Genomic DNA, 22,763 nt, shown 5'->3' with positions numbered 1-22,763 from the left:
GAGATGCCCCCACCCCATCCCACCTCCTGGTGTTTGCACCTGCTGTGCCTCCCCTCACCCCGCCCCCCCCCCCCACAGTGTGTGCTGGGCCCAGTGACCTGTTCTCAACAGCAGAATATAATAGGATGAGACCCCCCCCCCAAAAAAATGATGTCACTGATAAGGTTAGGCTATGAAAGACCTGGACTTGGGGTTGTTTAGCCCTTTCTGGGTTGCCGTGAGCTGCCTGTGGAGAGGCTGGGATGGCCACGAGCTGAGAAAGGAGTGGTCAACAGCCAGGAAAAAACCGAGGCCATTGTTTCACCGTGACAATGATCAGGAGTAAGTGGTCAAAATAATGCAAGGACAGCACTTTAAAAAAATTATTTTTAATTGGAAGATTTACAATGTTGTGTTGGTTCCTGCAGTATAGCGGTGTGGATTCAGTTCAGTTCAGTCGCTCAGTCGTGTCCGACTCTTTGCGACCCCATGTGGATTAGCCATAGGGATACATCTGAGCTTCCCTCCCAGCCTTCTTGGTGGTCACAGACACCAGACTGAGCTCCCTGTGTTATACAGCTACTTCCCACCAGCTATCTGTCTTGCATACGGTGGTGTATATGATACAACGCTACTCTCCCGATTCTTCTCACCTTCCCCCCACCTCGCTGTGTCCACAAGCCTATTCTCTACCTGTGTCTCCACTGTGTGCTGTGCTAAGTCACTTCAGTCGTGTTACTTACAGGAAAGAATTATCTATCACAGCCCACACAGGAGAAGATGTGCGTTGCATCCCCTACAAGAAATTACCTGGGGCTTCCCTGGAGGCTCAGTGGTAAAGAATCCACCTGCCCGTACAGGGTACGTGGGTTCAATCCTTGATCCAGGGAGATCCTACATGCCTTGGAGCAGCGGAGCCTGTGCGCCATAGCTACTGAGCTTGTGTTCTAGAGCCTGGGGGCTGCAACTACTGAGCCCACGTGCAAGAACTACCGAAGCCCGCCTGTCCCAGAGCCCATGCGCCACAAGACAAGCCACCGCAATGAGAAGCCTGCATACTGCAGTGAGGAGAAACCCCCTGCTCACCCCAGCCAAAAAAAAGCCTGCGCAGCAGCAAAGACCCAGCACAGTCAAAAATAAATACACACACAAACCAAAGAAACCACCCTGGCAACTCAGCCAACAGAACCCAGCCGGGGAGACCTGAACTCTCACTTTTCTCCAAGAGACTTTCATTCAAAGCAACCCGTCCCAACTTCCTCCTTTTTCTTTGTAAATGTTTCATTCCTCTCTGGATTTGCCCATGGCTTTTTGCAATATAGCTTGCTTCTTCTAAATTCCATTTCCTTTGCTATTCTTGAATAAATCCACCTTTGCAGGAAAAATGCTTAGGTCTGTGTGACCGAATTGTCCTCTGAGTCTAAATGAAGAGATTTTCCTGTGGATGGGTTTCAGTGATACAGCTAGAAAAAGTTGTACTTTTTAAAGAGTTTACGATGATGTTTCCATACACTTCCCATTTGACCCAATTTAGTTGTTCTGATAGAAAAAGATTTAAAAATTATTTTGTTCACAACAAAGCTGTTTAAATTCAGCACAACAACTCCAGCTAAATTTGAAGTGAAAGTGAAAGTGTTACTTGCTCAGTCATGTCTGACTCTTTGAGACCCCATGGACTGTAGCCCCACCAGGCTCCTCTGTCCATGGAATTCTCCAGGCAAGAATACTGGAGTGGATTGCAGTTTCCTTCTCCAGGGGATCTTCCTGGTCCGGGGATTGAACCCAGGTCTCCCACATTGCAGGCAGATTCTTTACCATCTGAGCCACCAAGGCAGAAGCTAAATTTAGCAAATTGCTAAATATATTGGTCACATTTTATGAAACAGATTGAAAGATGGAGAAAGATTACATGAGAGGAGAGGCCTGTCAAATTCTACAGATAATTAGCTTTCAGTTCTGAGAGGCGAATGAACAGATGCATGGGGCTTCCTAGCCTAAATCACTCACCTTCTTAGCGCAGGGATTTTCTAGAATCCTGCTCATTAGAACTCGGCAAGGAATGTCAGAACCATTCTCGGTTTCTGCTCAGTCGCTCAGTTGTGTCCGACTCTCTGCGACCCCATGGACTGTGGCACTCCAGGCTCCTTTGTCCTCCGCTATTTTTTTCTTGGAGGTATGTTTTGAGCAGGGATGAAAATTGCTACTTTCCTGTTTCTATTTTTAAGAGGAATTAGAATTAGAGCCAGAGAGAGCTATTGAAAAAAAATAAAAGGCAGTTAGCCACAGGGATTATTAAACTGAAGTCTGTGGGTCAGTCAGTTCAGTGTGTCTGACTCTTTGCGACCCCATGGACTGCAGCATGCCAGGCCTCCCTGTCCATCACCAACTTCTGGAGTTTGCTCAAACTCATGTCCATCAAGTTGGTGATGCTGTCCAACCATCTCATCCTTTGTCATCCCCTTCTCCTCCTGCCTTCAATCTTTCCTAGCATCAGGGTCTTTCCTGATAAGTCAGTTCTTTTCATCAGGTGGCCAAAGTATTGGAGTTTCAGCTTCAGCGTCAGTCCTTCCAATGAATATTCAAGAATGATTTCCTTTAGGATGGACTGGTTGGATCTCCTTGCAGTCCAAGAGACTCTCAAGAATCTTCTCCAACACCACAGTTCAAAAGCATCCATTCTTCAGCGCTCAGCTTTCTTTATAGTCCAACTCTCACATCCATATATGACTGCTGGAAAAGCTATAGCTTTGACTAGATGGACCTTTCTTGGCAGAGTAATGTTTTTGCTTTTTAATATGTTGTCTATGTTGGTCATAGCTTTTCTTCCAAGGAGTCTTTTAATTTCAGGGCTGCAGTCACCATCTGCAGTGATTTGGAGCCCAAGAAAATAAAGTCTCTCACTGTTTCCATTGTTTCTCCATCTATTTGCTATGAAGTGATGGGACTGGATGCCATGATCTTTGTTTTCTGAATGTTGAATTTTAAGCCAGTTTTTTCACTCTGCTCTTTTACTTTCATCAAAGGGCTCTTTAGTTCATCTTCACTTTCTGCCATAAGGGTGGTGTCATCTGCATATCTGATATTTCTCCCAGCAGTCTTGATTCCAGCTTGAGCTTCATCCAACCCAGCATTTTGCCTTATATACTCTGATATAAGTTAAACAAGCAGGGTGACAATATACAGCCTTGACATACTCCTTTCCCAGTTTGGAACCAGTCCTTTTTTCCATGTCTGGTTCTAACTGTTACTTCTTGTCCTGCATACAGGTTTCTCAGGAGATAGGTAAGGTGGTCTGGTATTCCCATCTCTTGAAGAATTTTTCACAGTTTGTTGTGATCCACACAGTCAAAGGCTTTAGTGTAGTCAATGAAGCAGAAGTAGATGTTTTTCTGGAATTTTCTTGCTTTTTCTATGATCCAATGAATGTTGGCAGTTTGATCTCTGGTTTCTCTGTCTTTTCTAAATCCAGCTTGAACATCTGAAAGTTCTTGATTCATGTACCATTGAAGCCTACCTAGCTTGGAGAATTTTGAACATTACTTTGTTAACATGAAGACTGTGGGTAGGCTCTGCCAAGTTTGTAAACTCTTGGAGATGATTTGCAAAATGTTTATTTGTGAGTGTACTTTTTCCTGGATAGATTTCATCGGAATCTTGAAGGAGTTTTGGTGATTACAAAACCAAATCAAACCATTGCCACAGTGAAACCACAGCACAGATTTAGTCTAATCTTTCTACTTAATGTTAAGTAAACGGAGGCTCTCAGAGAGTCCATCCCTGCCTGAGGTGAGAGAGAGTCAGGGCAGAGCCCAGGGAGCAGGGGTGGTGAGCTCGGGAAAGGAATTAACCAGGCATGTGGTGAGCTTGGGAAAGGAATTAAATGTTCTGTCCTCTTGGATTGGAGTTCCCCATGCAGGGACTCCCCACCTCCAGGAATAATGATTAAATTTATGGCTTTAAAAGGGAAACTTGAAATCTGAAGGAAGAAAGGAGAGGGATGTAGATGGTGGAACAGAAGTCATGTTGGGCAAGATGAATCAAAGAATCACAAGGGATTCCCATGAAGCTGAGGGGTCATGGGGGTGTAGAACTCTGCGGAAGTGATCGTCAGCAATGTGCTGGAGGGCAGTGTGCTCAACGAGAGGGCAGCAGAGTGTAAATTCAAGGGCAGAGTACTTCTCAATCAAAATATTACTGGGCTGAGGACTTCCCTGGTGGTCCAGTAGTTAAGACCCTGTGCTTCCCCTGCAGAGGGAGTGGGTTCGATCCCTGAAACTAACATCCTACATGTCGCATGGGCAGATAAGTAAATAAATAATAACCTTAAAAAAAATCCTACCAGCTCTTTTCATGGAAATTGACAAGCCGATTCTAAACTTTGGGTGGAAACTCAAAGGACCGAGACTCTCCAAAGCCATTTCGGAAAAGAATAAAGTTCCGTCTTTGCTAACGCCTTGTCATGCTTGCATTTCTGGTGTCAGAGCACGTGGCTGTGTGTCTCGGAAACATTGAAAAATTGCAGATATGATGTTTGCCCCCAGATATTTCAACAAGCATCTTCTAAGAAGAGGGATGGCTTACCTAAACATTATGCCTTTGTTAATTTATTTTTTCATAATGCCTTTATTACACAGAGGAAAATGACAAGAACCCCCTAATGTTCAGTTCCTGTTCAAATTCCCCAAATCACGCCCCAAGTGTTTTCACAGTTGCTTTTCTCAAACCAGGGCTCACTGAAGTTTCACAACGCATGAGGTGATGTTACCTCTTTCGATTGAGAACATTTCCCTAGCTGGTTTTGTTTTTAAAATGATATTGAATATTCCACACTTTCTAGTCATCTGGCAGTTTCTTGGTGGTGTCTCCACGTGAATTTTTTTATTCCCTGCACTTCCTGTAGACAGGGAGTGAGGTCTGAAGGCTCAGTTTGATTCAGGTGAGACGTTTCGGCAAGAGCACCTTCCCAGTGACGCGGTGTATTTCACAGGACATCACACCAGGAGGCTACGAGGTCAGCTGCCCTATTACTTGATTTCCTTTGGACAACTTTATAGGGATCTATTGACATACTGTGCATGATGTACCTGTTTAAAGGGTCCAGGCTATGAAACCACCACCGCGGTTCGTCTCCCTACAGTCCCTGCCGAGTCCAATCACCTGGTGACCAGCAGAGACGCAAGGCTTTTAGTTTCATCAACCCTTGTCAGGCCCCCAGGCCCACCCCTGCCCGAGGCTCTAGACTCAGAAAGACCCAGGGCGGAGGCCTTGCGAGGCTTCCACTGAGCTGTGAAGGCGCAGCCCCACTGGGGTCGGGGGACAGAAGTCAGGCCCCAAGGGGGAAATGGTTGTTGGGGAGTTGGGGTCCCTTGGAAAGCAAGTCCTGGGGTGCTGGCTGGAGGGGGCAGAGTGACCCTCAGGGCGAGGCCAAGAGGAGCTCAGCACCGCCCCCCCCTCCACCCCGAACCTGTATTCTGTCCTCTCAGACCCAGGTGCTCATTCAGTTCCTTGGAGCTCATTTCTGGGTTTGCACAGAGCAGGTTGACGGCTGAGCCTGCGGAGCCTGAGACCCGGGTGATAGGGGAGGGGTAAACCCTGTTTGCTCAGTGCAGACACAAGGCCCGGCCTGGCCAGGTTCCACTGCCGCCTCCACCTGTGGGGTGGTGACGTGGGTTTTATAGACTTGCAAACAAGCCTGCAGAGATGATGTGATTTACCCCAGGCCACAGAGCTACAGCTCTGTGTGCACAAGGATTACGTATAAATAATCAGATGTGTGTTTTTTTTTTAAACTGAGATGTAGTCGATTTACAATATTGTATCAGTTGCAGGTGTACAGCACAGTGATTCAACACGTTAATAGATTACACTCGGTTTAAAGTTATTACAACGAAATGACTAATTCCCTGTGCGTACAATACCCTTGTAGCTGATCTACTTTATACATAGTAGTTTATTCCTCTTCCCCGCCGGCACCTACCTTGCCCTTCTCCTCCTTCCTTTCCCCTGGTAACCACTGATTTGTTTTCTGTATCTGTGGATCTGGTTTTGTTTGTTCCTGAACCAGACTTGGGTCTACCTGCCTGGGCGCAGGAAAGCCAGTCTTCCAGGCTCTCATGGGTTGTGGTGAAAGAACAGTGTTTAATGCAAGGTGTGCAATGTGGGGACATGTGGGGAGAACGGGCCACTCAGGCTCAGAAAACTTGGCCTCCCCTTTGCTTTCAGGGAAGGGTTTTAAAAAGGCAACATTAGAGGAGAGGGTTGCAGGGGCTTGAAAGTCCATGAAGGCCAGCTACCTGGCAAGCTGTGTGGAGATGGGGAGAGAGATGGAGGTGCACGGAATGAGGGCTTAGTTCTGTTAGTGACGTGGAAGCAGGAAGCAGCAAGTGCAGGGGAGTGTCATGTGTCCCTGTCCCCTCAAGGGCCCAGGTCAGTTCGGTCACTTAGTCATGTCCGACTCTTTGCGACCCCATGAACCACAGCACGCCAGGCCTCCCTGTCCATCACCAACTCCTGGACTTTACCCAAACTCATGTCCATTGAGCTGGTGATGCCATCCAACCATCTCATCCTCTGTTGTCCCCTTCTCCTCCTGCCTTCAATCTTTCCCAGCATCAGGGTCTTTTCAAATGAGTCAGCTCTTCGTATCAGTGGCCAAAGTATTGGAGTTACAGCTTCAACATCAGTTCTTCCAATAAACAAAGCCTGACTCATACCTAGTTCTTTGGACAATCAGATCAATAACCACATCTGCCTCGTGGGGAGAAAGGGAGAAGTGGGCAGAAGCAGGCCTGATGAGGGGGAGGCCGGAGCCCAGCCAGACCTGCACTCTGACCCCGGAGAGCAGAGCAGCGGGGAGGCCGTCCACCCATGAGGGCCTCTCACAGGCTGACCACGCCCAGGGTGGGGCCTGGCTCCCTTACTCCACTTAAGGGGGCATTCATAACCCAAGCAGAACAGATCCATCACAGGGCAAGTCTCCAGTCTGTCTCAGCTGATCGGAAGCATCATTTACAAGCTTTGGCACGCACTTTGTCATTGCTGGTAACACCTTGTTGCTGACCGTGACTGGAGGGGCAGCTCCTGGGGGGTGCCCACTCACCTCCTCCTCCAGGAGCTGGACAAGCAGTGTCTGCTCGAGTCCTTCTCCTCCCTGGAGCCTGGACTCCAGGGCTCAGGGTACGGGGTGGGAGTTGGGGGTGGGGGCTCCAGCAGAGGAGCGGGGAGGGCGGTGATGACTGTAATTCCCGGAATGGACTCGATTGTCCATGAGGATGATCTGCAACTTTTTCCAACTAAGATATTGTTTCTGGGACTGGTTAGTTTTACACAGGGAATCATGAGGGTTGGTCTGAATCAGTTGAATAATAAAAAAGAAGCTTGCATGTTTATAGGGCTTCACTCATAGCTCAGTTGGTCAAGAATCTGCCTGCAACGCAGGAGATCCCAGCTTGATTCCTGGGTCTGGGTCAGGAAGAACCCCTGGAGAAGGGATGGGCTACCCACTCCAGTATTCTTGGGCTTCCCTTGTGGCCCTGCTGGTAAAGAATCTACCTGCAATTTGAGAGACCTGGGTTCGATCCCTGGGTTGGGAAGATCCCCTGGAGTAGGGAAAGGCTATCTACTCCAGGATTCTGGCCTGGAGAATTCCATGGACTGCAGTCCATGGAGTCACAAAGAGTCGGATACAACAGTGCGACTTTCACTTTCACTTTGCATGCTTATAGCTTTCAAAGTAATTTAAAATAAAGGGTTTTTGGGCCGACCCTGCAGCTTGTGGGGCTTTAGTTTCCTGACAGGAAAAGTGAACCCGCACTGTCCATAGTGAGAGCTGGGAGTCCTAACCGCTGGACCACTGGGGAGAACCCAGAGTACGTTGACATACATGATCTCCTCCCCTCCCCACCCCTTGTTCCCTTCCCTCCCCGCTCCATCCTTGCTTCATTCAAAACCAGTTCTGTGCCTTTTTCTAGATGATGGTGGGTAGAGGAGAAGCAACTGGATTTTGTGGGTCATCCATTTAATTTCTCCTCTTCTGTCCCCTTTCAACCTTTGACCATTAACTGAAAGGAAGATGTGGGGGATGCAATGAGTTACTGCAATGAGGTTGGAGACCATGCCCGGGGTCAGAGTCCCCGAGTTTCCCCTTTGGGGATCAGACGTCAGTGGAGGGTTAAGTACGGTTCTGCAAGTCCAGGAAACAGTTAAGGAGGTGAGAAGGGCAAGATGACCAAGCCAACGAGGACGTTGTTAAGAAATTTATTCGCAATTCTTGTTTTTTTTTGTTTTGTTTTGTTTTTTAAATAACATCATTCCTTAGATAAAAATGCAATCTTACAGGAATATACACAGCGTCTCACAGAGATGGCCCTGAAGCTCTTCTCGACGCCCTGGCCTTTCTCGAGGTGAGAAGGGACACAGGCGAGGCTGCCGACTCAGGTGACGATGGTTACAAACTGTATAACAGTATTTACAACACGCGAGGGCCCGCAGGGAGGTGTGGGGGCGTGGGGGCGCCGACTGCCTGAGAACCAGTGTGATTCTGTGGGTGGGGGCGCTGGGGGAACTCCGAGCCGGGATGAGGAGCAGAGGGGCTGCGTCTGGACCCTCCCGCATGGAGGACCTTGGCTGGGCGGCTCGAGGGGCATCCAAATAAAACAGGAAAGTAGTGTCTGGTGCTTCACCAGCGGGAGCCTGCCACCCTCTCTCTCAGTGGATGTGTTTTCCACGGGTGGTTCTCGCTGCCACATCAGACTGGTCCAAACCTGCTCACCTTGGACGTCTCAGCCTCGGAGCAGAGCTTCCTTGCACAGGGCTCTGGAATAACAGGATGCGCAGGGGGAAGGGCAGGAGCAGGTCATCGGGTGGGAGGTCAAGGCCGGATTCTGAGGGTGGGGGGATGCACTCGATACAGGCAGGCCCCCCAGGGCCTCATGTCTGGGGCTCAGGGCCACCTCGTGAGGGAGATCGTGGCCTCGAGTCCCAGGTACTGTCCCTTTCAAGCCTTGGCGTGGCTTCTCCACACTGGAGGTGCTGGGCGGGGAGCTTGCCTGCTGGGACCCATCTAGCACAGGAGCCTCCCCTGGCTGGCCCCGCTCCGGGAATCAGGACCCGCAGGAGCTAGGAGTGGGTGACAGAGGCCAGACCCCGTCTCCCTCATCCCAGCCCACAGACCCAGCGGCACTGAGGATGGTGGCGTGGGAGCCTCAGGGCCGCGTGGTGAGCGGGCACCACTGTGCCCAGACATGACCTGCAGACACGACCCCCCAACACAGATAGCCTCTGCCCCACAGCTGCTCTGATGCGACCTTGGAGGAAACTGTTTCTCACGCACAGTGATCCCAGGTGGCAAACTTGTTAATTCACGTGGGCTCAGTGTCCCTCTGCCTTTCTGAGAGCCGAATCCCATTTAGGCCACTTGTTCTGAAATAGGGACCTGAACGCCTCACGAAGGGCTGCCCGCGACCTGCAGGAGGCAGCGGGCTCGGCTGAATTCTCCTCAGTCACCTGGTGAACCGAGCCAGGGCCTGGGTGTCCCTGATTCTCTGCAGAAAGGGAGACTCCGGGGACAATCCCGCCTCGGGCTCTGCCCTGAGGCTCCAGCCATTGGCCCACCTCAGCCTCACAGTACCTCCCGAAGGTCCCGGGGCAACCGCCCAGGAGGGGCCTCTGCTGACACTCCAGGCGCCCCCCGGGGACCCCCACCCACCCCTTGGCCTGCTGTGGACCAAGTCTCCTGAGTTCACGGCAGGAAAACTTCGATTATAGGAGTGGTGGGATGTTCTTGATGAAGGGCAACGACATTTAGTTTATAGTCACTCCAATGGGCACCTTTTGCCCGGGGTGGGGGAACCTCTGCTTCTCTCTGCAGCGGGGGCTCAGCCTTCTATGAGGAGGATCAGCCTGGGAGGGCCAGCCCCTGCCCGTCAGGTGTGTGCCCGTGAACGCGTGTGCAGTTGAGTGCATGTGTACATGAGTGTGTGTAGATGTGTGCACGGGTGTGCCTCAAGCATCTCCCCGACAACAGGAAGCCTGGCAAAACCCATTTACCTGATAGTTTGCCCTCTGGCCCCACAAGGCAGCGCTTTGTTGTTTTGACACAAAAATAAATAAATAAATAAAGACACAAAGAGAATTGGCTCTCGGGGGGTCCCCCCCCCAACAGCGGGAGGGGGGGAAACGGGGGTGGGGGTGGGGGGGCACTGGGAGAGGGAGGGAGGCCCCCTGACGGTACAGCAGCTGGGAAAGCTGGACACTAGCTTCCTGGGGTGACCTCAGGTCACCCCTCCCCACGCCCCCTGCCTGCCTTCAGGGCCCACGGCCCACATGTGGGGGGTTGTCCGCAGAGGAGGGGGTGGGGGGGTGCAGATACCACACACGTTCGGAGACGGTGGTTCAGCTGGAAAATAAGCTGGAGTGGAATTTTATTTTTTCTTCTTCTGAAGCAGATCTTGGGGTCTCAGCCCCTTTACTGGGCAGTCACCACCGTTTCCATGAAAAGAAGCCGCAGACACGGGGGTCAAACAGGCCCTGTGTCCCCATTTCCCTTCGGATCTGTGCTAGTGCTCGCCGCAGACCAGAGCCTGGCCTGGGCTCTGGCTGGACTGACGGGGTGCCTGGAGGGTGGACACCAGGTCGCCCTTCCCTGGCCGTTTCTGCCTCTGAGACATGACATGCCTGTCCCTGCAGGTTCCTCGAGGGGCGGGGAGCGGGGAGCGGGGAGACGCCACCACCGTCCTTAGCCACATCTGTGATGAGGTGTGACGAGGCTGCCAGCACTGATCCCCCTCCCACCACCTCCTCCCTGTGCTGCTCTAAGTCCCTTCTGTTTCCTGGCCTTTGGGGTGGGGGCACGTGCTATCACCCACCCCCTGGAAAACAGCCTCCCCCCCTCCATGACCCCAAGCTCTTCCTTCCAGGGGCTCCTTTTCCTCAGGAAGACGCTTCATCGGCCTTGGAGGGCGAGGTGCCCTTAGCTGACCACTGGGGAGATGGTCTGAGGGGAGGATGGTGGGGAGGACGTGATGGGCAGCTCCTGATGACCCCCAGAGCTCGGAAGCCAGAGCGCAGAGAAGGATAAAGATGGGCTGCACAAGACTCTGGGGTCCAGCCAGACTGAGAAGATGAAGGAAGCGGCTGGAACAAAGAGCTTCTGAACGAAGCAGAGAAAAACGCACGAATCGAGCTGAAATCTGGGGGGATAAAATCATCCTTTCTTCCCCAAGACCAAAAAGAACTTTCTAGGTGGGCGCAGGAAGGAGACAAGCTCCTGACTAACTGTAAGATCAAGGTGGAAACAAGAGGCTGCCTGTCAGCGGACAAACACAAGCTGGGTTCACGAACCCTGGACCCAGACTCTTCAGGCGTGTAGGGTCCTTGGCCACTGCGGCTTCTCTCCAGCCACCCAAGGGTCTCAGAAGACTCGACGGCTCTGCTTTTGAGAAGGTTCTATGTCAGATGCACAGATGGGGACCACGCTGCTGACAAGGCTCAGGAGGACAGGTGTCACATGTCCGTCCCGCGCTAGCTGGGCCTGCGCTCAGGCCCAGGGAGACCCTTCCCTGGACAGGTCTTCCTGACAGACGAGCAGGCAGTGAGGAGGCCTGCGGTGCGAGATGGGGTGAGGGAGCCCTTGGCAGAGCCCAGCACGAGCTGGCCGGTGAGACTTGGTGACACAGGTGGAAAGTGCAAAGCAGAAACGAAAGCAGTCCGAGGAGGCCACGTGTGCGCAGGTGTGCGGCGGAGGCCCGCTGAGAGCCCATGTCTCACCGGGGGCCAAACACACAGCGGGGACCAGGCACCAGTGCCGAAAGGCTCTGTCCTCCACTCTAGCTGAAATCCTAGTGGCCGAGGCAGACACAGGGGAAGGGGACAAGGGACTTGAACGAAAGGTCTAGAAGACCACGGTGGCACCGAGAAGGAGCCTGAGATGGGAAGGGCTGGGCCTGGAGGAGCAGGGCGCAGCCTGCTGTCCCCAGCCTCCACTCACCGGGGGCTGAGCATCAGCCCATCACAGGAAAAGCAGCCCATCACAGCAAAGCACATCTTTACAGAGGAAGGGGCTGCTCACACGAGTCAGTGCCAAGAGGGGCTGGGCGAGCCAGGCGCTGGAGGCGATTCGACGGGGAGGGCCTAGATGAATGCTTGGGTCCTGTTTTCCCAAACTGGTCACGTTTCAACGCTCACTGCTGGAATCTGCTTGAGGATTCAGCACCCAACAGAGATGCCCCCCTAGTGCCTCCAGTCCCGCCCTCACTGCCAGCTCCCCAAGCGCCACCCCCAATCCTGGTCCCTTACCATGGCTGCCACACCATGACGGCAGACCCTGGAGGAGACCCTGAAGGTGGAGAAGCGAGCCTGATGCACTTGACTTTGGACGGACGAGTTGTCACCTGCTGCCTGGCTCCAGCCTCTGCTGTCCAGCTGAGGACGCCCTCTCCTCCACCCTCCTGGTCAGTGGAAACATTCTTAAGGAATGCTTGTGCTGGGGGATGCCTAACAGTGAGGTGAGCCACCTCTCCTCGGGGAGGGGGCCCTATGCCTGCCTGTGATGGAAGAGGGTGGTCAGGGCACCACACAACCCCTCATGGTGCAAGGCTGTCCCAGAGAAATCCCAAATCCAAGAACCGGGGCAGAGCGGACAGAGTGAGGGTGGAATAGACAAGTCCTGGTCTCTCAAAGCAAGATACGGATACACCTACATCCAGGCTGGGGAAAGTGGAGGCAAACGGAAGCAAACACAAGATATGCAAAACAGCGATGCCCAAGCCTGCGTGGGACCCACACGGGTGGTGCCGGCACTTGACACACAACCGAGAAGAGCCGTCCCACTTCCCAGCCACACGTAGAAAAGCACTTAAGAGCTCAAAGGTAAGGCTTGTCACACTCCAAATACAAAATGATTTACTTACATGCAGCAAATATACAAGAAGTGAATTCAAAAACAAACTTAATTCATTATATTCGCTTGGCACAATTGCAATTCAGTTTTAAAAAAATATTTGTAAAATACTGAGACTGACCTGAATTCAAGTATAACGGTCTCTTCAGCAGAAACACCATCAACGCAGTGAAACGTCACATAGAACAAATCGAAGCGAAAAGCCTTCTGAGTTTCTCCCTTAAATTTCTGTGTGGTTTTTTTAAATACAGTTTTAATGCCAACACAACTCACAATTGTATTTGTAAAATGAATATTATTGCATTGTTTTTGCATATCTTGTGGGACAGAAAATGCAGTTACTGATTCCCGTTTCAGAAGCGGAGACAGTGGTTTGTTTTTGCTTTCAAATGGCCCCAGATTCAGGCCTCCCTACGGCTGAGCCTGAAGGGGACCTGCGGGAGGCCTGGCGGCTGCAGACTGGCCCCCACCACACACATACCACCCACCGCACACACGGCACGCACACTCGGAGACCCCGGGCACCCACCACTATACTCGCTTGTGCAAGACCCTACACCTTTAAATTAGGAAACCAAATCAAAAAAATCTTGTCACTACCTGCGGAAATTATAACAAATTATTGGGTGTACATGATGGCTGACAAAACCCTCCTACGGCGGCTCAGCTGAATCCTCCGTAGAAAAAGAAACCGACCGCTAAATAACACAACAAAACCAAATCCAATCTACATTTGCAAAAGTGAAGACAGTAAGGTGCGTGGCTGCAAAACGTTGTAAACACTCTTCTTTCTCCCCTCCCCCTGGGAAAACAAAATTATATATTAAAAAAAAACCCAAATGAAAACTACAACATGCTGTCAAGAAAAATGTCAAACCCCAAAACAAAAGCGCGCTGGACAGTCACCACTGGTCTTGGCCCGGCGGGCACGCCCGCTCCCCTGGGCCCGCGACTGTGGCCTGGCAGGAAGGGTCCAGACACAGGTGGCGTGGGTGGCCGTGGCCGGCCTGCTCCTCCCCAGGGGCGGGCCGGGTCCTCCTTCCTTCTGTGGACGCACAGGGCCCTGGCTCTATGGGGACAGTGAGGCTCATACAGAATATGTGCAAAATGAGTTTTTTTACAAGCAAAGTTGAAAGACACCCGTTTAGCATAGGGTCCTTTGGGTGAGGGCTGGGAAGCCAAGGCGGACCCCTCCCTGGCGCCCGCGCCCCCGCCCCCACCGCCCCCGCTGGACACGGACTGCGGCTGCTTCTCTCCTGGCCACCGACTTGGTCTTGTCCCCACGAAATGAATGAAGACGCTGTTCCGGTTAACTCCAGGCCGCGAGAACAGTGAGGCACTTCTGAAACGAACCCATTAGGAACATTGAGACAAATAAAAAGCCGGCGTCTCCAGCCCGGCTGCTACAGGCCGCTGGCGAAGGCCCTGCTGTCCCGGGGCTCCTCTGCGCCCTGGCGGGGCTCGGCGCTGGGCGCCCAGGCTGCGTCCTCCACGCCCCCCGCTCGGTCCGGCCCCGGGTCCCTGCAGTTTGCACACGGGAGCAGGGTGCCATTGGGGCTCTGCCCGGCGCCCCCACTGAGGATGTCGTCGGCTGCACTCTCCATCTCCTCGATGGTCATGTCGCAGGCGTCGGCCAGCTCCTGCGTGGTGGCCTCGAGGAACCTGGGGTCCTGAGCAAACTGCCCCAATCCTTCCGAGATCAAGACCTGGGGGACAGGGACCGGGGACGTTGCTGTGAGCCCAGCCCTTCCCCGTGGGGCTGGCGCAGGGGCTTCCGAGGGGTCGCCTGGGGAAAAGTGTGTGTATGCGTGCATGCGTGTGTGCGCACACAGGTGTGGGTGTGCCTGCACGCCAGGAAGGAGTGTGACGGAGTGCCCCAGGACACTCGGGTGTGCAGGCCCGAGGAGGGGCCTCTCGGGGTGGGGCCCTGTCAGCAGATGCAGGCGGGCTGCATGCACGGAGGGAGCAGGCGCCTGGTCCTCCCCCAGGGTCCTCCCCTGGGGTGCCCTGACACCCCACGTGACTCTTTCCAGGCAACTGTCAGGCTTCTCTGGTGACACCTGGCCCAGTGCCCTGGCTGCATTTGGGGGCTGAGGATCTGGGGACAGTGTGTGTGTGTGTGTGTGTGTGTGTGTGTGGAAACGCCTGGCACCCACCCCGTTTGTCCTGAAGCACCTGCCCCCTTCCTGGTGGCCTTGGGGACACAGCAGCTGAGCCTAGGCGACCCCCTCCTGTCCAGTATGCTCCCCACCTGCCTTGTCCCCTCCTCCCACTCCGAGTTCACTCACGGCCCCTCCCCGCAGAGCTCCACTGATCTCCTGGCTGGTGTGACCGCTCTTCCTCAGCCTGCTGGGCACTCACATGGATTGGAGACCTAAGTGAGTGTCTTTCTGGCCAAGAGACTTGATGTTCCATGTGCTTGGGAGAACCCAGGTTCTCCTCCGTTCTGTCTGAACCCCTCTACCGCCCAGCCCTCAGGCACTGCCCAAGCACTCACCGCCTCTACCAGGCTGCTGGCACTGCCGTGGAACGGCCGGCCCTGGGGCCCTGCCGGGCTGGGCACAGTGAGTGACACGGGCCGGGCCCTCCTGGGGGTGCCGACGACCCCACAGGGCGTGGGCTCCCTGACGTGGGGGTCGCAGTGGATGGATGGGAAGCTGCTGGTGAGCTTGTCGCTGGACTCGGCCCCCTCCAGCCGCAGGGTGGGCACAGGCCGCAGAGGCCAGGCTGGGCCAGGTGTGGCGGGGGGTGTGAGGCGTGGTGGGGGGAGGGTCCCGGGGGGATGGCTTCTCTGCAGGAGGGGGCTCAGGCCCGCCACTGCCAGCGCCTGTGGACAGGATGGGAGAGCATTGAGTCAGGGGACCTCCACCCTGTCCCTGTCTCTGACCCCTCCCGGTGTTTGCACCCTCGCGGTCATGCACCCAGACCCAGGGATCATCTCAACTGCCCTAACAGACCCTGTGACATCGGTCAGCCGGGATCCCTCTCCCCTGAGCTCAGAAGGCCAAGGCCCAGTGGGCTCAAGGTCATCTTCCCTCTAGTCCCAGCCCTGCCCCCGTTGGCTGTGTATTCTCTCCACCAGCTCTGATGTGATAGGCCATGGGGAGTGACCCTGCCTAGAGGGGAGGCCCAGCCCAAGGGCCAAAGATGGGTTGGAGGGGATCACGAAGGCAGAACAAAGAGAGGGAGGGTCTTCCTTTGGGCACCATCAGCAGAGGAGAGACTAGCTCCTAGGAATCCCTCAGCAGTGCACGTGGTGTTCCCAGCCTGCCGGCCTCTCCTCCCTGGGGCCCCCAGAGAGCTGTTGACATTCCAGAAAGCCCCATGGAGACCACGCATTCTCTGGCAATAGCACTCAGGCTGAGCAAAACCTGAGCAGAAATGCCCTCACCCGGGCAGAGCAACTCTGCCTGTCTTGTGCTGACTATAAGCCCTAATGGGCACCAAACACCTTTGGGATAAAAAAGCCATTTAAAGCAAAAGCTCATGATAAGGGAGTGTAATCAAGGAGGTGAGAAGGTGGGGGAGAGTCCAGTTTAGACCCTGATTTGCTGGGAAGAGAGAGACCGGCCTCGGGGATTGTTCAGCTGTTGGAAACCTCCATTGGGTCAAAGGTCCTAAGAGGAGCTTGAAGCTGGGGTCTTGGGTTTCACCCCCTCACTTGGGGTCACTCAGCCCAAGAGCCAGTTCAACTACTGAATCTGCCTGGACCTGCTTTCCTGACATATCTCTGCCCTGACCATGTTGCTGGGAGATTCTTTGGTTATTTCCATATTTCATGGATCTAATTTTGTGCTGCTCAATGTCCAGGCTCTAGCTACGAGTGACAGTTAGTTCTGGGGAGGGAATAGCTGGCCACTGGAGGGAGATGAGAGCTGCTGGTCCTTCCAACCTCCCAGGGTCTCTCCAGGACCACTTGGGTGTCCTGCCGGGGGGGTACACGGTCCTCGGGTATGCAGAGCCCTTCCCTGAAGGCTATTTGGGCAGGGGAGGGGACGCAGTAGTGGTGTGGGACAGGAAGGGCGACTGGGGGTCTGGAGGCCTGCTCCTCGTCACAGGAAACCCAGCCCGCGGGGGAGGGGCAGCGGCCTGTCCCCAGGTGGGGCTACCTGATGGTGAACCAGGTGCAAAGGCAGGACTGTCTTCTGAGAGACGTCTCCCCCGGGATTCTTCTGTCGCTTCAGACATTCAAGGTGGAAGGAGGCCCTTCGACCTGCACACAGGTGATGACTCAGCACGGAAAGAGAACGTGGCTGCGACAGCTCACACCCAAGGAGGTGCAAGGATGTCCCCCGCATAGATGCAACATTAGCACACGTCCAGCCCCAGGCCAGCTCCACCCTGGGGTCCATCCGGCCCCATCGCAGCCAGGCCTTGACACTCCTTGGTCACCCTTGTGTGCCTTGTCATCACTGGGGAGGGGTTGACTGCCTCTAGAGAAGGGGGTGGGGTTACCTAGGGAGGCGGGAGGGGATGGGGTTACCTAGGGAGGCGGAGCGCAGGAAGCCCCTCTTTGGGGACAGACGGACGTCCCTCCTGTCTTCCTCGGGGGGAGTCAGCTGCCGATTCTCGTCATCCTGGTAGGAGAGCCTGGAACAGAGGACTTGAGACTGTCACCCCAGGACTTCTGATTCTCCCTTAGTGAGGGGACCCTGACGCTGCCTTCTACAGGCCACAGGGCAGCAGAAGCTCCCGGCTCCTTTGGCCTGTTCCCTGTGTGCCCCCCACGCCTCTGATGCTGGCAGGTGTGCACAAGTTGGTCATCGCGGTTGAGAAAGCTGGAACACAGTTCTCGGTCCACAGCTCCTCTCTGGAACGGCCTGGACTCCTCTGTGCTCGCAGGTGGATGCTGCCTATGCAGCCCCTCCCAGGGAGAGCCTAAGCTCATGCCTCCCCACGTTCTCCTGGCCTGCCCACTCTTGGTCAGCGGGAGCACAGGCGTGTGGTCACTGGTGACAGATGGTGGGGGGACCTTGGGGTGTCTAGTCAATGGCTCCTGGACTTTCTCAGGGGAACTCAGTGGGAAATGGCTCCTCCTGGCCTGGGGCGCGTGATGGCCACAAGGAGGGCTGGACTCAGACCCCCAGGCCCCGAGCCTGCATCCACTGCGCCCGGGCCTGGGGCACTTCCCTGAAAACAGCCGCTGCAGGCCCTAGGCTGAATGCACAGGCCCCAGTGGAGCTGCCTTGGCATTCAGCCCTTCCTGTCGCCAGCGAGGCTGCCCTCCTCAGGACAGCAGCTGTCCTCCAGCTGCGCGGACCACGAGCCAGGAAGGTGCTGGGTAAAACCCACCAGACGTTCCTCTTACTGTCGGCTTGGCCACCCTCCTGTAACACTGTCTTACTGTTCAGCTCGTGCCCGCTCTTGAGGACCCAGCTTCTGTTTGACCCTTAGCTCCTCTGAATGTCTGTGCCCTGCTGTCTCCACCGCTGGGTGAGCAGCTAGGTAGGCAATCTCTTCTGCTTTCCTCCCCGAGATCCTCTCATAACCCCTCGCTGGCTGCCAAGGCCGGCTCATCCACGCCGGGCAGTGGCCTGTGAGCACCGAGCGTGTGCAGAGGGCACAGATGATGGTGAGTGGCCACGTATTAATCCCTCCTCTGAATGTCAGAAGCCAGGAGGGCTGGCAGTTCCTTGTGATGAAGCGTTTCTCTCAGGAAAGCGTCTAACACGGCTTCAGCTTGGTGAATAGTCACAGGTTATTAATAGTTATGAGACTTGGCAACAAATCTTCACAAAACAGTGCTGCCTTTGGGACGCTGGCCACGCTACTTCCTGCTGTCCTGCCCTGTCCTGTGCTTTCTTTTAGGAGTGCTGGTTGTAACTGACTAAGCAAATGTCACAGCCCCCTCACAGGTCTGGACCTGCAGTTTAAAAACCCTTCCCTTTAACTGGATCTGGTGGAGCTCTCAGTTACGGCTGCCAACAGCGCCCTCTGCTGTCAGCTTTATTATACGCAGTTTCAGGAACAGTCCTACTTAAAAGTGTTAGTCACTCAGTTGTGTCTGACTCTTTGCGACCCCATGGACTGTAGCCCCCCAGGCTCCCCTGTCCATGGGCATCTCTAGGTAAGAATAAAGAGTGGGCTGCCATTCCCTTCTCCAGGGAAGCTTCCTGACCCGGGGATCAAACCTGGGTCTACTGCACGGCAGGCAGACTCTTCACCGTCTGAGCCAGCCAAGGTATGCACGTGTGTATCTACTGAGCTTCACCGTAAACTGTATTTACGATGTCTGGTCACAGTCAAAAAAGCTTAGGGAAACAACATTAGACATTTCCCTGGAAGCATCATTTCTCAAGCAAGCGTCAAGCTAACCAGAGTTGGGGGCTTCCTTCCTCTTTGCAGCTGCTGGAGGAGGAGTTGGGGGCCCCTCCCCAGGGAGGGTCAAGCTTACCTCTCCGTGGAGACCAGGCTGGGCTCGCTGCTGTGCTCTGCGTCCTCGTCCACGCGCATGGCACAGGTCTCGTCCCCAGGGGCCTCTTCCTGACACAGCATGGCTATTGGGCTGTCCCGGGAGGGGCACCTAAAGTGTCCAGCATGGAGACAAATGTCAGCAGCTGCCAGCCCCTCCCCTCTCCCAGCAGGTAGGGACCACCACCACCACTGACGGACCCAGGAGCGTTCCTGTTAGGGTTCCGTGCAGGGGAGGGGCCTCGGGATTAGGATCCAAGGAGATCTGAGTTCTGAGCTGGTCAGTTTTCCCCGGCACAAGTCACGTTGCCCACCCATGCCTCAGCATCCCCACCAGTACAACTGTCTGTTTGTGTGGCTTCGGTTGTGATAAATGAAGCAGCCGATGAGATGGTGCTTTGGAGGGTGGGGTGGTGAGATCCTACACAAGGGCTGGGGTGGGGGCAGGGGGAGGGGCTGTCCCTCCTGCTGCTGTAGACAGTGGGGCCTGTGGGCACTTGCTGGGGGCTTCCTGGGGTCATAGCTGACATGCCTTGAGTTTGATGTTGATTCTTAGAGCCAAGCAGAGAGAGGCCTCACACAGGGGCTTGCTCCTCTGAGCACAGGGGCCTGAGCCTGAGTCCCCTGAGTCCCCTGAGCTGAGACCCTCATGCCAGAACGTGCCCTGGGCTGAGCTCTCCCCTGGGCCCAGCTCTCCCCTGGGCCCTGGGCTTCTGTTCACTGGGTCATGTGGTCTTTAGCTGGGAAAGGCCCCCCTTTCCCATCTGTGTCCATCTTTCTCCCTAAAGGTCCTGAGAGTTGGGGTCCCTTTATGCTCAGACTCACAGGGAATCTGGGAGTCATCTCGGCTCATCCTCTCAGAACTGAGTGGGGGTCATTGTCCAGTTCTGACCTGGGGCCCATAAGCCACTCAGGGAGCATCCGAGTGGTTCTCAGGGGAGGCCCTGACCTCCCCTGGAGGGGATGCCCTCCCCCAGGTGAGGGACACATGACACGGGAAGGCTCTCGCTGGCATGAACAGGAAGGGGAGGGCGTGGTGGGGCACACGGGGTAAGCTGGGGGTGGAGAATCACAGCAGGCGGGCAGCACCCCTGGGGGCAGAGCTGGCCTCACCCCCACTCAGCCCTGAGCTGTGAGGGGAGGGACATGGCCCAGGGCTGGGGCCATGGCTAACTCAGGCATGGTGGTGAAGGGGGCACGAACACCAAGGCGGGGAGCCTGCTTCTGGAAGGGACGAAGGCTGCTCAGGACACAGGTTGGGGGTTTGAGGTCACTTTTGGGCCTGAGCTCCTGCTGGCACAGCTGTTCTGCTCGGCTGAAGCAGCCAGATCCCCCGGCTGTGGAACCCAGAGCTGCCAAGGTAAATGCTGCCCGAAGCCCAGAGCGTGGGGTGGGTACCACCAGCCCAGCACATCCCAGCTGGGGGTCCTGGCTCACCGGGGAGCAGAGAGTGGAAGGAAAGGCCAGCGGCTGGAGATGCTGGCAGGATGACCAGGAATCGCCCCAGGCTGGGGCAGAGCAGGCGAGTGCCCCACCAAAGGGCCTCCTGCCTCTAGATGAGGGGGACCCCGTCCCGTCCCAGTTGGCCCCAAGGCCAGATTTGGGCAGAGACTTGAGAAGGGCCCGGGGGGCGGAGACTGCTGTGTCTCCAGGACACAAACATCTCAGGGGTCGGGCCAGGGCTCCTCTGCCCCGTCTAGAGGCGGGCACCTCAGGACATGTGCTGGCCAGTGGGGCCACGGTGCCTCCCTGAGCATCCACCTGCCCTCTGGCCAGGGTCCCGGCAGCAGCAGTGGTCCACCCCAGCTTGAGGTGGGTCTGCCGGCCAAACGCTCCTCCCCGAGCCCCTCCACGTCCCAGCTTACCTCTGGGAGCTGTGCCTCCATGAGGCCTCCTGCACCCGGATGGCAGGGGACAAGGGGGGCCCGCGGGCCTCCAAGGTGCTGACAGCACCAGAGTGGACAGCGGGGCGGGGGCAGCGGCCCAGGGCGGTGTTGTTGGCATTGTTGATGTTGGCGTTGGAGCCTGTGGATGAGTAGCTGCTGGGGGTGAAGGTGGAGTCTACCAGCTTCTCGTGGGAAGGGGACTCAGTGTCCCCCTGGCTGTTGCCTGCCTTGCTTATGTGCAGGGGGCGCTGGGTGGTGAAGGTCTGGGGGAAGGCGCCCCGGCCATCACTGGGGTAGTAGCCCACGTGGTTGCCGAACAGGCCCCCGGCCCTCTGTGGGAGGAGAGACAGAGAGAGGGCGGTGGGTGAAGAGCTGGCCCGCGGGGGAGGCAGGGAGCTCAACTACGCTGGGCAGCACCCAGCTGACCAGGCCTCTCGCCTGCGGGCCAGGCAGCTTGGAAGGGCCCAGGCAGTCCCCTGAGACCCCTCGGGGGACGACAGGTGCAGGGGTGACAGGACCTCCTTCCGGGACCAATGGGATGGGGGGCAGGCGCAGTGACTGTCTGGAATGGAGACCCTTCCCTGGGGCAGGCAGGCTCGTGGGGGCTGAGGGGCAGAGAAAGGGGCCAGAAGGTGCCAAGGGGATTGACAGACAAGGACCCGGCTGGCTCAGTGAGCTGGAAACTGCGCTGGCCAAGTGGTTCTGAGAATCACCACAGCAAGTACACCCACCACGGCCTCCTTCCCCGGGGAGCCCTAGATTTCAGATTTGGAGTCCGTGTCTCTCCCAGCTTCCCTCCCTGCCCTGGGCAAGGAGCCTCTGCCAGGCTGGGGTCTCTCAGGTCACGCTGACATGCTAGGGTGTCCCTGAGCCATTCAGTGAGGCACGTTTCACAGCAAGGGGGAGAAGGATGGCAAGGACAGGACCCTCAAGGGCTGGGCCCCTCTCACCCCGTGTTCCTGCCACCTGGGAGCCTGGCAGGGCTGGGAGGGCAGGGTGAGCAGCTCTGCCTCAGATCTGGGCGGCCGCGTCTCACTTGCTGTAGGATTTTTAGCCAAGTGCCTTGGGGTTCGTGAAGAGATCTGGGCACAAGGGCCTCAGAATCCCCGTGGGCTCTAGTTTCCATGGTTAGCACTGTTGACAGCCTCGGTAACCAGCAAGGTGGAGGGCTGGAGGGGACGCTCGGGATTGGAGACCTCATGGTCCAAGTCCAGGTCGCCACTGGCTTCCAGGCGTCTGCTGCCTGATACCCACACGTCTTCTGATTTTTCTGAGACGCTGGAAGTCTAGATTTTTTGAATGAGCCATGCGTTCAAAGGTTGGCAGACAAAATAGGCCTGTGGCTTAAATGTGGCTCCAAGGCCACCACTTTCCAATGTGTAATGAAGAAGCGTCTCCTCAGAAGCACTTCCTTAGGAAAATGGCTTCCTGCTCCTCCAAGGCCCAGTGATGCTCTGTGAGCTTGAGAAGGGCTAGGCTTGGATGGAGGCAGAGGGAGGGGGTTGGGAGAGCTGAGGGGGGTGGCAGGGGTGGGGTGGGGAGAGGAGTGGGAGAGCTGGGGGCACAGGGCTGGTTCTTCTCCTCGGGTT

The 22,763-nt window shown here is 55.5% G+C and overlaps 1 protein-coding gene across 7 annotated transcripts in view; it reads right to left on the bottom strand.

Moving 5' to 3' along the window:
- Positions 1-8,219: 8,219 nt before the first annotated feature.
- Positions 8,220-22,763, bottom strand: part of CACNA1C (calcium voltage-gated channel subunit alpha1 C) — a 462,078-nt gene continuing 447,534 nt past the window's right edge. For all 7 annotated transcript variants that reach the window (XM_042248242.1, XM_042248240.1, XM_042248245.1 and 4 more), the window contains 6 exons: positions 21,154-21,506; positions 19,272-19,400; positions 17,361-17,467; positions 16,987-17,090; positions 15,375-15,704; positions 8,220-14,583 (listed from right to left, as the gene is read on the bottom strand). In XM_042248242.1, coding sequence (XP_042104176.1) covers positions 14,281-14,583; positions 15,375-15,704; positions 16,987-17,090; positions 17,361-17,467; positions 19,272-19,400; positions 21,154-21,506 — 1,326 coding nt within the window. In that variant the 3' untranslated portion in view covers positions 8,220-14,280. The remainder of the gene's footprint in view (positions 14,584-15,374; positions 15,705-16,986; positions 17,091-17,360; positions 17,468-19,271; positions 19,401-21,153; positions 21,507-22,763) is intronic.

This window comes from Ovis aries, chromosome 3 (assembly GCF_016772045.2).
Source record: "Ovis aries strain OAR_USU_Benz2616 breed Rambouillet chromosome 3, ARS-UI_Ramb_v3.0, whole genome shotgun sequence".
NCBI lineage: Eukaryota > Metazoa > Chordata > Mammalia > Artiodactyla > Bovidae > Ovis > Ovis aries.
This window is presented reverse-complemented; position numbering and strand designations above follow the sequence as displayed.